Source organism: Aquarana catesbeiana, linkage group LG01 (assembly GCF_042186555.1).
Source record: "Aquarana catesbeiana isolate 2022-GZ linkage group LG01, ASM4218655v1, whole genome shotgun sequence".
Taxonomy (NCBI): domain Eukaryota; kingdom Metazoa; phylum Chordata; class Amphibia; order Anura; family Ranidae; genus Aquarana; species Aquarana catesbeiana.
This window is the reverse complement of record NC_133324.1, coordinates 663,181,983-663,199,430: the sequence shown is the minus strand read 5'-3', so window position 1 is coordinate 663,199,430 and position 17,448 is coordinate 663,181,983. Positions and strand designations below refer to the sequence as shown.

At 42.8% G+C, this 17,448-nt stretch overlaps 1 protein-coding gene across 1 annotated transcript in view; it reads right to left on the bottom strand.

Moving 5' to 3' along the window:
* Positions 1 to 17,448, bottom strand: part of ARHGEF38 (Rho guanine nucleotide exchange factor 38) — a 164,115-nt gene that overhangs the window by 26,281 nt on the left and 120,386 nt on the right. The window contains exon 11 of the mRNA XM_073601859.1: positions 7,471 to 7,611. Within this exon, the coding sequence (XP_073457960.1) occupies positions 7,471 to 7,611 (141 nt within the window). The remainder of the gene's footprint in view (positions 1 to 7,470; positions 7,612 to 17,448) is intronic.

Genomic DNA, 17,448 nt, shown 5'->3' with positions numbered 1-17,448 from the left:
TCCAATTAATTAATTAATTCATTAGTTAATTAAATATTATTTATTTATTTGTGGTGGAGATGTCTGTCCGTAATATATAGTATTCTATACGCATTTAAATCACCTACAACTTAAGAATAATATTTGGATTTATACACCCGGTATTTATGCTCTGGAAACTTTGCCGCAGGTGCTTGGCCCTCTCCCCCCTTTCCTGACTGATTTTGAGAGTACATCATTCGGTGACTCCTTGTAAGCTGCGTTGAGGGGGAACCGTGTGCTCTCCGCTGTGGTGTACCCTGTCCTGCTGGTCCATGGGTTTGCCTGATTGTCAAAAAAAAAATAGGTAGTACTACGTATTACCAGGGGGGCGGACTTTTTACATACAGCGATTGGCTGTTGGGCGATATATAGCCATCAGCAGTACTGGAATTCAAATCCAGGATTCACTGTGGGATACTCTTTAATGGCCCTCCTCTCTTTGATGGCCGTTCCCAAAAAAGGAATACTATTCACATGCCCCTGTTCATACACTCAGCGATACCTAATATATTTCTTTAACCTTTGAGTGAATTACCCACCGTATCGTGACTGTACATGATTGTGCATTCCAAAAAAGATAGAGAAACATATTCTCTTATCTGTCTCGTCTGTGAACCTTGGCCGTGTCCTGAGGAAGCCTAGCGGCGAAACGCGCAGACATACAAGGGCTCACTGCACAATTTTCAAAGATGCATTTATGTTATAATCTTCATTCTTACTTTTATGGATTTTTACCATTTAATACATTTATATTTTTATACTGTTACTTCCACTCCAGTGTTTCTCAGCCTAAAAAGTCCGCCCCCCTGGTAATACGTAGTACTACCTATTTTTTTTTGTCTTCATATATTTACGGACGTGGCCTATTTTTGCACTTTCTTCTTTGTCTTTGCCTGATTGTCATCACATATTTTTTGGCTGGGAGTCGGTGTCGGTGGTGCCTTCCCACTGTAACCCTATAGAGGTACTCTTGATGAAAGCAAGAATTGGCCTTGCTGTAAAAAAATGCAATGATATGCACCTGTCAAACAGGTGCAGAAAAATTGGTTTAATCAGAAAAAAAGGCTTAATCAGTGACATCGGCATCAGGGGTTTCATAGCTGGTAAACCAGGACTGATTCATTTTTATAAAAGTCAAATGGTCCACAGAGTCTGTGGACAGATGCTTTCTATGATCAGTAACGAAACCTCCTGCAGCACTCAATGCCCGTTCTGAAAGCACGCTGGATGCAGGGCAGCCCAACAACTCAATGGCATACTGGGCATGTTCTGGCCAGTGGTCTAGTCCCATGACCCAGTAAGTCAGTGGATCGTCAGCTGGAAAGCTCTCCATCTCTGTTTTGGCCCCAAGGTAATCGTCCACCATGTGATGCAGACACTGCCGGTGGGATGTGGAAGCTGACAGCCCTGGACGGCGAGGACTAAAAAAATTTCGAAATGCCTCACTTAGGTGGACGCCTTCTCCAACGCTCCTCTCTTGATCAGCAGAAGACTCAAAACTATGTTTTCCACGACACTGTAACCTACTGGAGTCAGGAAAAATGTTCAATAAAATCCTCTTTAACGTGCCCCCAAGAGATTTTATCTTCTGCACTCTCTGTGGGGACGGGATGAGTTCTGAGACCTTCCCCTTATAACTGTGGTCAAGGAGGGTTGCCAATCAGTAATTATCCTTCTCCTTTATGCCACATATTCTTGGGTCCTTTCGCAGGCTTTGAAGCATGAGGTTGCCCATGCTCCTCAAATTTGACAGCATCTGGAACTTCCTCCTCCCAGCTACGTACTATTCCCAAGAGTCCTGGGGTTGGAAAGCCATCGCTTACAGATTGACGCATGTCTTCCTTTTCTTCGAAGCCTATGAAAGTGCCAGAATCTCTCATCCTCATCCTCCTCCCCTGTCTCCTTCTGTGTGTTCTGTGACATAGGAATGATGGTGTCTGGATAAAGTGGGCCTTGAGAGGAAAGGAAGTACTCCTCTTCCTCCTGCTGCTCTGCCTCCAGTGCCCTGTCCATAATGCCATGCAGAGTCTGCTCCAGCAGGAACACAACAGGGATTGTGTCACTAATGCATGCGCTGTCATGGCTCACCGTCCTTGTGGCCTCCTCAAATGGTGACAATATAGTGCATGCATCCTTAATGATCAGCCATTGGCATGGGGAAAAAAAGCTGGGCTGAGCCTGTCGTCGTGCCATACTCGCACAGGTACTTGTTGATGGCCCTCTGCAGCATTCCCAAAGTCGAGCTCCACCTAGTACGCATGTCACAAATCAGGCGGTTTGCGGGCAGGTGGAATTCCCGCTGAATTTCAGCCAACCGAGCACTGGCTGTGTATGACCACCTGAAATGGCTACAGACTCTTCTGTCCAGTTTTAGCACATCTTGCAACCCTGGGTACTTATTTAGGAAACGCTGCACCATGAAATTGAGGACATGTGCCAGGCATGGCACATGTGTCAACTTTCCTTGTCTAACGGCAGCCAGGAGGTTTGAGCCATTATCGCACATCACCATTCCTGGCTCCAGCTGGCGTGGTGTGAACCACCTCTGGCCCTGTCCCTGCAGAGCTGCAAGAATCTCTGCTCCGGTGTGGTTCCTGTCCCCTAAACACACCAGCTGAAGCACTGCATGGCACCTTTTAGCTTGACTCATGGAATAGCACTTGAACACTTAGGGGGTACCTGATGTTCATCTGACAATTCTGCAGAGGAGGGCATAAAGGTGGTGGAGGGTGAAGAAGATGAGGAGGGGTTAGAGCTCACAGGTCTGGCATCATCACCACCAGCTGTATGGGACGTGGGGGCACAAAAAGATGCAGAACCAAGCCCTTTCCTGCATCCTTTCTAGTTGCAAGCAGCATTACCCAATGTGCTGTGAACAAAATATATCGTCCCTGCCCATGCTTGCTGTACCACGTGTCAGCAGTAAGATGGATTTTATGGCTGACTGCCTTGCCCAACTATGCCAGAACATTCCCTTCCACATGATGGTAGAGAGATGGAATAGCCTTACGTGAAAAGTAGTAACGAGTGGGAAACTGCCATTTAGGTACAGCACATTGTGCGAATTCACAGAAGGGGGCAGAATCCACCAGGCCGAAAGGCAGAAGTTGGAGAGCCAACAGTTTTGACAAGCTTGCATTTAGACGCTGGGCATGTGGGTGGCAGGCACTGTATTTTTTTTCCGCTGCAGCAGATGGGGCATAGAAATTCGCCGGCTACAGTTGATGGTAGTGTGCTGGTGGTGTGCTGCTGGCAGATGTGCTGCTAGGACCTGGGACACCCTGTGCTATACCATCATTCCTGTCAGTGGAGGCTGCTGAGAGGTAATGACTCGGTATAGCAGGGGCAGACTGAAGTGGGTAAGGAGGAGGAGCCAACCGGCTGAGTGGTTGGATGTTAAATGCATTGTTAAGCATGTGGTACCCAAATGGCTGGTGTTTTTCCCACGTTTGATGTGCCTGAGACACAGTTTGCAGATAGCAACAGTGCGATCTGCTGCAGATGTGCTGAAAAATGCCCAGACAGCTGAACTTTGGGAAGTGGGCCAGGAGATAACAGCTGCAGAATGTGATGGAATAGGGTAGCTGCTCTCTACTCTTTCTTGATGTCAGCCTCCTTGGGGCAGTTCTGCCTCACCTTCAGTTTCCTCATCTGGCACCCAAGTCCCATCAGTGACCTCATCATCATCATCTCCATCTCCATCATCATCATTACCACTGGAGATAACTTGGCAATACGCTGCAGCTGGGGGAATATGAATCCCAATTTGTCTACCAGTGTTCTCCCCTCTCTCTAGACTCATGTTCCTGTCATCCTCAACCTCAGAACCAACATCTGAATCCAGTAATGGCTGGGCATCATCAAGGAGCAAGTGGCTGATGCTGTGGTCAAATAACTCAGCTGACTCCTCCATGGCTGATGTTGAGGCTATGGCAGGAATAGATGTGGACAAGGAGGCTGGTTTATCCACTCTGGCAACTGCAGGGGACTGCACGCTTGTCTCTGCTTGTGTGACAGAGAATGAGGAGGATAAGGAAGGTTTAGTAAGCCAGTCCACCACCTCCTCTGCATGTTGTGCCTGGATAGCATGGGCAATCTCACTAAACAGAGGAAATGATGCCCTGTCTGAGGACTGACCACCACATCCACCTTTGTTGCTGGCCCCCTTACTGTGCCAAGGGAACGTCTGCCTCTCCTTGTTGTCCTCCCAGACATTATTGGGAGGGAGGGGGCCGTGCTTATAAGCAAATGTAAAGAAGTGGAAATCTGTACGTAGATGCACTTTAATCAATGTAAAGTGGTGTTTGGTGCACTTTAATTTGAGCACTCACACTACACAGACACACTCCAAGGATACACTATAATATACTGCAATATAATGCGCCAAACTTACAGTGACGCACAGAACTATATGGCATTAAACTTGCAGTAATGCACACAGAAATAAAGGGCGTTAAACTTGCAGTAATGCACAAAACTATATGGCGTTAAACTGGCTGTAACGCATACAAAACTATATGGCGTTAAACTGGCAGTAACGCACACAGAACTATATGGCGTTAATCTGGCAGTAATGCACACAGAACTATATGGCGTTAAACTGGCAGTAACACACAGAGAAGTAAATGGCGTTAATCTTGCAGTAATGCACAAAACTATATGGCGTTAAACTGGCAGTAACTGACACAGAACTATATGGCGTTAAACTGGCAGTAGCGTACACAAAACTATATGGCGTTAAACTGGCAGTAACGCACACAGAACTATATGGTGTTAAACTGGCAGTAACACACACAAAACTATATGGTGTTTAACTGGCAGTAATGCACACAGAACTATATGGCGTTCAACTGGCAGCAACGCACACAGAACTATATGGCGTTAAACTGGCAGCAACATACACAGAACTATATGGCGTTAAACTGGCAGTAACGCACACAAAACTATATGGCGTTAAACTGGCAGTAACACACACAGAAGTTAATGGTGTTAAACTGGCAGTAACGCACACAGAAGTAAATGGCGTTATACTGGCAGTAACGCAATCAAATAGACAGTGTTCAACCGTCGCTACACTGGCGCTACCTGAACTGTCCCTACTCTAGCTATACACTTATGTAAAGATTACTGACACGGTCTCACTACACTATACCAAAACTATCTGAGCTGTCCCTACTCTACACTAATGTATGTATGAATGAATGACATGGCCTCACTACACTACAGTGAAACTACCTGGGCTGTCCTTGCTCTAGATGCACACTATGCAAAGCTGAATGATGGTCCTCCTCACTACATTCACACTATCCCTAGACTGACACTAAGCTAATATTCTACAGTGACAATTGAAGCAAAATAGAACAGTATAGTATAGTATATACTAACTAACTAATAGCACTGAACAGAGCCCTGTTCTATCTCTCTCCAACGCAGAAATCACGCTGAAAATGGCTGCCATTGAAAGAAAACTTTTATACTGAATGAGACATGATTTGATAAAGTCATGACGACAGTGTCCAATCATGACTCTGACAGTGCTCTATGCCCTGATTGGCTGAAGCTTTCGCTGCTTCAGCCAATCAGGGCTTGCAATGCACTGTTCAGCACCGCAATGCATTGTGGTCGGTATGCTCGGGCCAAACCGTTCGCCCATCCCTAGATATAAGGACTGGAACCAGTGTTTGCAATGCATATAGAAGGTAGAAGTTACCTCTTAGTGTCATAGTTACTTCTCATCCGCAAATAGTAAAGTAGGATTGGATGGAGCCTGAACATGATGGAACATGAGAGGTGGCCACAAGGCCTGTGATGCCATCTTAAAAATTTTGCAGAGAGAGTTTCAGCTTGCCTCCGGGACTCTATTTGGGGGACCCAAAGCAATGTAAAGTTGGTCCTGAGATCAGGCAGAGCAGTTCTGATTGAAAAAAAAAGTAAGGCAGCAAAAAGATTGGTCTGCCAGATATTAGGTCATGGGGATTGGGTTTCCATGCACCCTACTCCGTGGACTCATTGGACTGCTCAACTACATACATTTATTATGCCCAAAATTTCCCTTTAAAGGCAAGCACCCAATGATTGTTGTGTCCTCAAAAAAAAGCCAGAATGTAAGAATGTAAACACTGGGAATATTGCGGCCAAGTTTATTCGGTGACTGAAAAGGTCTAAAGGTCTGCCATTTGCATTAAACAACATTTTTACAAATGGTGCAGTGAAATGTATTTTAAAGGCCCCTTGTTTTCAGTTTATTTAAAAGATGAACTTAGCCTTTAAGATGTAAGTGATGCTGTCTTTAAGTCATATTTTAATCCGAATAGTAAAAGTAGGAATCCTCTCTCTATCTGATTAGCACTGTCAATACCCCATTCTTACTATTCACAAATCTCCTGGCATCAAGAATGTTACATGCTGTCCAGTTTTGTCAATGTCAGAATAAAATAAATACATTAGGTACAAATCTGGTCATATAGCGAAAGCTAAACATAGTTGAATATAATGAACAGGCTTACAATAGCTAAAATCCTGGAAAGCAGTGGTGCGGCCTTCAATATATTCAAAAGGCCACACAGTGACATAGATAGTACTATCATGGTATTACTTATGAAATAACCTTCTCCTATTATGGTAATTTTAATCACTTAAATTTTTTTACCTCACAAGCTTCCCACTATACAAAACCCAAAGCAAATGCCTTCATATTGCCTTGCATATTAACCCCAATTAACAAAAATTCTTTATTTTATTATTTCTTTTCACTATTATTTAGTTTTGCTATTGTTTATACATGCCTTATTCCCCTGTGCCCTGTGAGTTTTCCTACTCAGTCGTGAACTCTTCTGTAAAATCACAGCTGCAGTTTAATAATTCAGGATTTTTTCTAGGCACATGTTGGCCAGATTGAATAAAATGTAATGTCTATTAATCTTACCATTCCTCATGCAAAAATGTGTTCACTAAGAAACTACACGATATACAGATATATGTTTTCTTATTTGAAATGACTGGTGTTTAAATGAATACTACAGATGTTCTTAATACTCAATAACACCAAATAAATAAAAAAAATGTAGAGATTTATTCATGTTTTGTTGGTTTGTGATGATGCGAGTATGCTGTGTAGTACCTACACATAGCCTGAAGATGTCACTATTGCTGTAGTTGAATATGGACAGATGCAGAGCTTTATGTGTGTAGCAATGTCATGCAGTAGCTCATAACAACCACTTGTAAATCACATTTCATTTGTCTGATTAAAAAAAAAAAAAAAAAAAAACAGAAGAATGCTTTTTATTTGCTACAATGAGTTCCCAAAAATGATTAATCAGTGCACTGTATTATTATACAAAACCCTTAATGTATAGCGATTGGCAATTTAGGGAGGACGACCAACTTCCATCCTTTGGTCAATGGTTTTCACATGGAAGCTTACAACAATAAAAAAAAATATCTTACCAGGGGAGATAAAGTCTTCTTTCTCTCAAAGCTCAGTTTTCTCTCAATAAAGGTGCCATTGTTGTTTTCCTTCATAATGTTTAAGTTCTGTAGCTCATCCATGATTCGTTGTTGAACTTCCATCACATTTGCAGAGATGATCTGTCAGAAAACAACAATTATCAAAATGATGTAAGACCACTTACATAGTCATTTCCCATCTGTCTCTCTTTTCCCTACTCAAATTCCTCATACCATTTCAGCTGTCAAGTCCCACAACTGTCCTTCTTAGAGGTATACAGTTGAAATCTGTATAATTAATAAATGATATAGCTATAAATGTGTTAAGCTGGCTCTTAACTGTTCCCTCTTGGGGGTACTTATAATGTCTGGTTCATGGGCCAACTTGCAATAATTAATGATATTTAGTCATATATTTGTATTATTTTTTTATATATTCCTAAACAGTCACATACTATAGTATAGTATATAGCATAGAAATATAGTATAGTATAGTGTATATATATATATATATAATATATATATATATATATATATATATATATATAAATGCATTTTGTGTGCACCAAAAAATACCTTTGGAAAATCAGGTATTACCTTGAAGCATATAAATGCATTTTGTGTGCATCAAATACCTTGTAAAAGTAGCACTGACATCATCTACGTGTTGTACCTAGCTTATGCAGAGAGGAGCTGTGAGAGGAGCCCAGCATACCCAATACAGGCTGCCTGCAGGAAACTACAAGAGGGGGCGGAGACAAGACCAGTCACCCTGCACAAGGAGAGAATAGCAGTGACTCAGCCTACTTTCCTCCAATCATCAAACATGTCCTGATACGCTCCCTCCCCCCCTCCCCACAGCCTTTCACTGGGAAGATCAGTGTATAGTTGTTTCTCCTCCCACAGCTCTTATGCAGCTGAGAACATAGGGAATGTGATCACTCATAAAAGATGGGCAATAAAATATATTTATCATTTTTTTTTATATCTATATACAATTGTTTTGCCTTTCATTTCTATTTTAACCACTTGCTTACTGGGCACTTAAACCCCTTCCTGCCCAAACCAATTTTTAGCTTTCAGCGCTCTCACACTTTGAATGACAATTGCGCGGTCATACAATACTGTACCCAAATGAAATTTTTATCATTTTTTTCCCCACAAATAGAGCTTTCTTTTGGTGGTATTTTATCACTACTGGCTTTTTTATTTTTTGTTAAAAAAACAAAAAAAGACTGACAATTTTGAAAAAACAAACAAAACTGTTTTCTGTTTTATTATAAATTTTGCAAACAGGTAATTTTTCTCCTTTATTAATGTACGCTGATGAGGCTGCACTGATTGGCACTGATAAGCTGTCACTGGTGGGCACTGATAGGCTGCACTGATGGGCACTGATAAGGCAGCACTGGTGGACACTAATGAGGCGGCACTGATAGGTGGCACTGGTGTGCACTGAGAGGTGGCACTGATGGGTGGCATTGATGGGCACTAATAGGTGGCACTGATGGGTGGCATTGATGGGCACTGATGGGCGGCACTGAAGGGCACTGATAGGTGGCACTGATGGGTGGCAGCTATGGGCACTGATGGGTGGCACTGATGGCCACTGATGAGGCAGCACTGAAGGGCACTGATAGGTGGCACTGATGGGTGGCAGCTATGGGCACTGATGGGTGGCAATGATGGGCACTGGCAGGTGACACTGATAGGCAGCACAGCTAGGTGGCACTGATGATGAGGCACTGATGTGCACTGATTGGCAACACTGGTGGGCATTGATAGGTGGCATGGTGGGCATTGATAGGTGGCATGTGGGCATTGATAGATGCCACTGATTGGTGGCACTGATATGCACTGGTGGGCACTGATTGGTGGCACTAATATGGACTGGTGGGCACTGGCAGGCGGCACTGGTGGGCACAGATGATGTGGCTGTGCCTCTTCCTCTTCAGGATTGATGTCCCTTTCACAGAAGCCGGTGCTCAGCTTTTTTTTTCTCCTCAAATAAAGATTACCGATCTTCTGTTTACAACACGTGATCAGCTGTCATTGACTGACAGCAGATCGTGTGGTAAGGGGCCAGGATCGGCCCCTTACTTCGATCTGTGATCAGCTGAGTCTTATTGACTCAGTGATCATAGAGCGCGCCTTGCGCGATCCGCAGAGGGTGCGCAGGGAGCATGTAAAGAAGCAGACGTCCTACGACGGCGTCCTGGCAAGGTAAGTCCGTGCTGTAGCTGTCATTCAGCTATAGCGGGGACGCAAAGGAGTTAAACTGAATAGATTTTTTTACAAGGTGATTGTTTACAATAATTTTAAGTCTAAATCAAACAGAATTGATGTTATGGCTATTTGATTGATTGTGAATGTGATCATTTTGATCAAAACTTACATGGATTGGATAATAAAATCGAAGTGTGTGTGGCCACTTTAAGACTGGTGTTTAGCAACTGCTCAGAGAAAGGAGAAGCCAGGGATGTTTAATCCTTGCAGCCCTTTAACCTTATAATCTTAAAGAAAACCCTTGCCATCCATGACCTTTATTGGTCTATGCCCTCTTTCTTGTACTGCTTTGCGCCTTTGCTCTAGGAAAAAGATTCTAGACTCTATTTTACCTTATTACTAATACAAAATTTTGACTGTAATTCAAATGGCATGTTATATGTTGCACAAACATAGATTCCGAAGAAATATTCTTTGAAGAGCCTCTAGTCTGTCTGGTGAAACTGATTTTTTGTTCCTGGGATGATGATCTGCTATGAATAAATGTCAGGTAAAGTAAAAGGATTCACGCTACACAGGGAGAAGATATATGGGCAAGGTGATTGGCTGTGGCTGTGTGGATACCAAGCTGTTTGGAATTCAGCTCAGCTCTATGGGGATTGAGCAGGATATAAACCGGAAGCTGATAAGCTTGAGGCAACACAGATAAGCTGCTTCTTTTTGTGGCTTATCAGTATACTAAGACCCATGTGACTGCTGATACTTCTTGCATCCTATTGTTTAACTCCCTTGCTAATACAAAGCCTCAGAAGGCATTGTTGTGCTAATTATCACTCAATGTCCAGGTTCACTGGGAGACAGGGAGTTAATCCGGGACTAGAGCCAAACAGATGTGAACATACAGAAAGGTGCATGAGATGGAAAGGAGGAAGGCATGCTGGCTTACTATATGAGCTCTATTATCTCTCCAGGTACTGTATTTATCCTATTGGTTTTAATGTAAAAACCACCAATGCCAGCATGCATGAAATCTGTTATGTTTATTACATATGAAGCATAGTGGAATAATGGAAAAACAAATCTGACCTGTTCAATGGATGCAATCACAAAATAAAATCTTAAATATAAGGTGTACAGTGTTATAAAAAAACAAGCTAATACATAAAGTCTGCCCATCTGTGTATTTTTTTTTTTTTTTTTTACAATTTGAGGTTTTGAATTTCAACACAGCTTCCATATTTTTTTGCTTTTTCTTGATACTATTTCATATACAAATCTGTATCCACTAGAGGGAGCCCCTGTGTTAGAGTTTTCAGTGAAACCTGCCCCCACCCCCTCATCAAAGAATGAAGGCTGTCTGAAATTGCTGTAAATATTTAGCATTCTAAGAATTGCGTGGTTTTCCAGACTGCGTTCAATATGAAACAAGGAAACACTCCCCCAGCTTTTCGTAAAACCCAGTTGTGTTAAATAAGATAGATTTCTGGGGTCAGAAATACAATCAAGTCAAGTACAATCACTGTGCTGTGAACCTAGCCTATGGGGCTTGTGTAAATGGGTGTTGTCTCCTTGTGTTTGACGTGCATTTGGAACACAGGCCAGCAGGTTTAACTTAATGCAGCATTTCCTATTGAGATACATTTGCGTTCATGACAAATCAAGCCAAACACAACCTATTGCTGCGATTTGTGTTCAAACAAATGCATTCTAGCACAGCTGCATTGAAAAGCATAAGCTAGCATTTCACAGCAATGATTATGTACACAATGTCTAAAGTTGGCTATAGATGACGCGATTTTCCCGTGGTTGCAGGAAAGAAAGTCTCTTGATTCCCACATCAACAATGTCAGTGTTGATGCGGGAATCCCTCCCAAGGAGCCATTGTGTTCTCCCCGTGGAGGGTGGTTGGGGAGAACACAGTGATTAATTGCATGCAAGAATATGACATGCTGGTTCTACCCAAGTCAATCGATTGACCGACTAGGGTACAATCAGCCTACCGATACATGGTTTCAATCTCCTCGAACCATCTATGCCTGACTTAAGCTGGCCATACACACAAAGATTTTCTTTGTTCACCCAGCGGGCAAAACCAAAGAAACCTAACAGAGTACTTCAACCACACTATGCAGCGCAGATGGATAAAGCTCTCTCTATGGCTATTGTATTTTGAGAGCTGGTCCTGCCGTCTGTAAAAATTCCCAAAACAGTGCCTGCATCCAATAAGCTACATCCACTGTTCAGCTGTCATTTTCTTTTTCACAATCAAAGGATGTTGTTCAAGAGGGTGGCAACAGGGCCACCCACAGATTGAATTTTGGCCGGTTAATTCCCTACAATAATCACACATATGACAACTAGGCTTAGTCAAGCACCATGTCTGTTTCTATGGATAGAGCACAGGAAAGGGGATGAGAGGCTAAAGTATTACTTTAAATTGGTTTTGCCACTTCTACTGAATTTGTACAGCAGTATTGTCACCATGTGTCCAGGTTGGTTTTAAATGGCCTTTAAGTAAGTGACAAACAAATCAGGCTTCACGAACACAGCCACAAGAAGGCCATATAGAGCACGCTCATTTGTAATTCTCTAGCTGTCTGTGTTCAGGACAGTGCATACCTGCCTGTACGCAAGTAACGCTTGGATGTGTGTTTATCGCGTGGGGACACTGACTGCTGAGCTGAAGGTTTAGAATCTCTGTGAGGTTAGTATTACTGTTTATGTCTTACTGTCCAGCCCCGATGACAGCCCTCATTTCTCGTCTTGCTGTCACAGAAGAAATCTCCCTAAGGCTCGGTTCACACTACTGCGACTTGAAAGTCGTGCAACTTACATGCGACTTTGCCAGGCGATATGTTGTCACCTTGAGTACTAGTTTGATATGACTTTAGAAGCGACTTTCGGGAATGCCTGGGTAATCTAATGTCAGATCCAAATCACATCAATATAGATGAGGATCCAACTTGGAGGCAACTTCCATTAAAGTGTATGGGCACAAGTCAGATAGAAGTTGCCTTGAAGTAGTACAGGAAGCTTTTCTAAAGTTGGAGCAACTTCAGTATTGCTAAGACAGCTCTCATTGACTAATGTCCCGTACACACGATTGGAAGTTTGGCCAGCAAAAAACCGATGAGAGCTTTTGGTCGGAAAATGCGATCGTGTGTATGCTCCATCGGACTTTTGCTGGCCGAATTCCAGCAGCAAAAGATTGAGAGCAGATTCTCAATTTTTCGGTCGGAAAAAGTTCCTATCCGAAAAAGCGATTGTCTGTAGCAATTCTGACGCGCAAAATTCCTGTGAATGCTCGGAAACAATTCGACGCATGCTCAGAAGAATTGAACTTCATTTTCTCAGCTCGTCGTAGTGTTGTACGTCACCGAGTTCTTGGCGGTCGAAAGTTCAGAGAACTTTTGTGTGACCATGTGTATGCAAGGCAAGCTTGAGCGGAATCCCGTCGGAAAAGCCATCATATCTTTTTCCGACCAAAATCCCGATCGTTTGTATGCGGCATAACATGTGATTTGACATGTCATGCGACTTGGGGTCTCACAAGTCGAATCCCAAGTCACAGGAGTGTGAACCAAGCCTAAGGGACAAGGACAGCAGTATAACATTCATAGCTCCCAACTGTTCCTGATTTCGAGGGAAGCCCCTCTGTCCCGCTTTCCTCCTCATTTGTCCCTCATTTTGGTCTAATCCATATAGTTGTATATAAAATGCACTTTTTATCTTTCAAAAAGTGTTTCTCAGTGCTAAACCTTTCATCCAATTTCTAAATTGCTGCATTTGTAAATGTTAAAAGCCAATATAAAGGAATAGTAGTGGTATAAAAAAAGCACTTGTGGATTTAATTAACCTTTCGTTTGGTTATTTCTCCTTTAAGGGGGTGTGACAGGGCGGAGGGGTGTCCTATGCCTACATACATTTGCTAGTAGGTGTCCCTCATGCCCATCTCAAAATGTTGGGAGGTGTGAACATTAACAAAAATATTTATTCTTCCCAAGTCTTTCTAAAACAAAAAAAAAAAGCTCTGGATTGAGTTGAACTTTATGTTTTTGTTGTTGAGGGAAATCTTATGCAGCATACACACGAGCGGACTTTTCGACCGGACTGGTCCGACGGACTGAGTCCGGTGGACAATCCGATCGTGTGTGGGCTTCATCGGACCTTCAGCGGACTTTTCCAGTCGAAAATCTGACAGACTTTAGATTTGGTACAGGCTTCAAATCTTTACGTCGTAACTCCGCCGGACCGAGAAATCCGCTCGTCTGTATGCTAGTCCGACAGACAAAAAACGATGATAGGGCAGCTATTGGCTACTGGCTGTCAACTTCCTTATTTTAGTTCGGTCGTACGTCATCATGTACGAATCCGTCGGACTTTGGTGTGATCGTGTGTAGGCAAGTCCGTTCGTTAAAAAGTCATGTCGGAAGTCCGTCAAAAGTCCATTGAAAGTCCGTCGGAAAGTCCATTAGACCAGTCCGGTCGAAAAGTCCGCCCATGTGTACGTGGCTTTAGGTGTAATGCCGCGTACACACTAGCGGACTTTACGGCAGACTTGGTCCGGCGGACGGGATTTCGTCGGACAATTCGATCGTGTGTGGGCTCCAGCGGACTTTGTTTTCTCAAAAGTTGGACAGACTTAGATTTGAAACATGTTTTAAATCAATCCGTCGAAATCGAGTCAGGTCGAAAAGTCCGCTCGTCTGTATGCTAGTTCGACGGACAAAAAGCCACGCTAGGGCAGCTATTGGCTACTGGCTATGAACTTCCTTGTTTTAGTCCGGTCGTACGTCATCACGTACGAATTCGACGGACTTTGGTGGATTGTGTGTAGGCAAGTCCGTTCATTTAGAAAGTCCGTCGTAAAGTCAGTTAAAAAGTCCGCCGGGCAAAGTCTGCCGTAAAGTCCGCTCGTGTGTACGCGGCATTAGGGTAAGCCTAAAGTTGGCCATACTTAGATTTTCATTCAAATATTCATTTGGAAATTCAGTACAATTATCCATCAGACTTTTTTCTTTCTTGCTATCACTGAGTCATCTAATTTCACTCAAAATTAGACCTGCTATTTGAATGGAATGTAAGACGTATTAAACAGGCTTCATTACAATCTGTACAAATTTTTCCCACTAGAAAACCACATTCACAGTTAGTATTTAGCTAGTTTGAGAAAAAAAAATGTCAACCTACTCCTTTGAATTTTCTTGTCACAATGAGCAAAAAACAAAAGCCGATTTGACTCCATTAACCATTAGAGAATCAAATTAATGTTGCAAACATTACATTTGTGATATATACTTTTACTGATGTATGGTCAGCCTAATAGCCAGTACACAAGATAAGAAAATTGACGAAAATTTCTTTAAGAGGAACGATTGGTCGATTATCTGTTCATTAGTATAGCGCTTTCGACAGCTGATTCCGACTGTTCGGACAAAAAAAACAAAGGTGCAAGCTAGAAATTTTTTATTGAACGTTAATTACTTGTCGACCGCCCGCCGTCATTATATGTCGGCTGTTTGAAGAGGAATATCGTTGTTTTGGCAGCAGCTGGCTGCCATAACCCCGGTATCCTCTTCTTCAGCCGGCGGTCGGCTTTCAGATAAAAGTGGTCTCTGCGGCGGATTCACTTTTAATGGTGGCGGAGGAGGGCCTCCCCTCCCTCCCGGCGCGCTCCGGTGCCCTCCCCCGCTTACTGGAGCCGTCGGTAGCGGTGGAGGCGATCGGATCCTTCTCGGTCTGTGGTATGGAGCTGACTGAGGGGAAGATGGGCCCCGCTTGGCTCCATACCATTGCAGAGCGGAAGCGACATCAAACTGTCGCTTCCGCAAATAGCTCTTAAAGGGACATTTTTTTTTTTTCAAACAACATTTTTTAATTTCTTTCTTCTTGCATTTTAGTGTAAATATGAGATCTGAGGTCTTTTTGACCCCAGATCTCATATTTAAGAGGTCCTGTCATGCTTTTTTCTATTACAAGGGATGTTTACATTGTAATAGGAATAAAAGTGACACAATTTTTTTTTTTTAAAAAGAATAGTGTGAAAATAAATAAGAAAAAAAAAATATATTTTTTAACGTGCCCCATCTCGACGAGCTTGCATACAGAAGTGAACGCATACGTGAGCAGCAGCCGCATATGAAAACGGTGTTGAAACCACACATGTGAGGTATCACCGTGATCGTTAGAGCGAGAGCAATCGTTTATCACCATTCCACGAGTGGGCATAATTTTGAAGTGTGACATGTTGAGTATCAATTTACTTGGCGTAGCATTATCTTTCACAATATAAAAAAAAAATTGGTGTAACTGCACTGTTGTCTTATTTTTGAATTAAAAAAGTGTATTTTTTCCAAAAAAAGTGCGTTTTCAAGACCGCTGTGCAAATACGGTGTGACAGAAAGTATTGCAACGACCACTATTTTATTCTCTAGGGTGTTAGAAAAAAAATATATAATGTTTGGGGGTTCTAAGTAATTTTCTTGCAAAAAAACTGATTTTAACTTGTAAACGCCAAATCTCAAAATGAGGCTCTGTCCTTAAGTGGTTAAGACAGTGTCCATTTTTCATTCAACGTGTACAGTAAGGCCCCTTTCACACTTGTACGACTTCAAAGTTGTGCGATTTTACTGCGATTTCACGGGCGTGATTTTACCGCAAATCTGTGCGATTTTGACACGATTTGGGATCAGTACTACTTTGTACGACTTTGCCACAACTTTGGCATTAACAAATGAAAACATACATGGTGTGAGACTTGTGCTTACAGCTTGTGCTTACAAAGTCGTACTGAAATTGTGTCTATATTATTCAGGTATGATTTGCATGCTACTTGAGGGTTTAACATTGAGGTCTATGGAGTACAAATCGTATGGAAGTTGGACCAAAGTAGTGCAGGGACTACTTTGAAGTCGGCATGACTTAAAGTCGTGCCAATATGAATGGTAGTCATTGAAAATCATGGAGAATGACTTGTCATATGATTTTGCAGTACAAAATCGTGGGACAAGTCGTATAAGTGTGAAAGGGGCCTAAGGCTACTTTCACACTGGAGTGTTGGGGGCTTCGGAGGTAAAGCGCCGCTAAGTTTAGTGGTGCTTTAGCCTCATTTTTGCAGCCCTTTTCGGCCGATAGTGGGGCGCTTTTAACCCCTGCTAACGGACGAAAAAGGGTTAAAAGCGCCCACAAAGTGCCGCTGCAGCAGCGCTTTGCTGGCACTTCGGCGGCGCTGCCCATTGATATCAATGGGCAGGGGCGCTGTAGGAGCGGTGTATACACCGTTCCTACAGCGCCTCAAAGAAGCTGCTTGCAGGACTTTTTTTAGCGTCCTGCTAGCGCACACCGCTCCAGTGTGAAAGCCCGAATGAGAGGAGAGGCGCTTTACAGGCGCTTTGCAGGCACTATTTTTAGCGCTATAGCACCTGTAAAGCGCCTCAGTGTGAAAGCAGCATAATTGTACAGGGGTGATTGAAGGTATTTGGTGGACATGGCTGAAAGGGTCATTTACACTATATCACTTCCTTTGCTGCTACGCCAGTATGTAGCTAAGTTTGCCTACATGTGTCGTTTGAGAATTTTCGTACAAGTTAATATGATTTTCGGTTACATCATGATACGCACCTTTGTTGAAAATCAGACCCCTCGTCCAATTTTCTCATAGTGTGTACTAGACTTTAGGGTCTGTGTCAACAGATGTATAAATACATAAGTGGTCCATATAGTGAACTTGCTGTTGAGTTATTCACTTTAAGG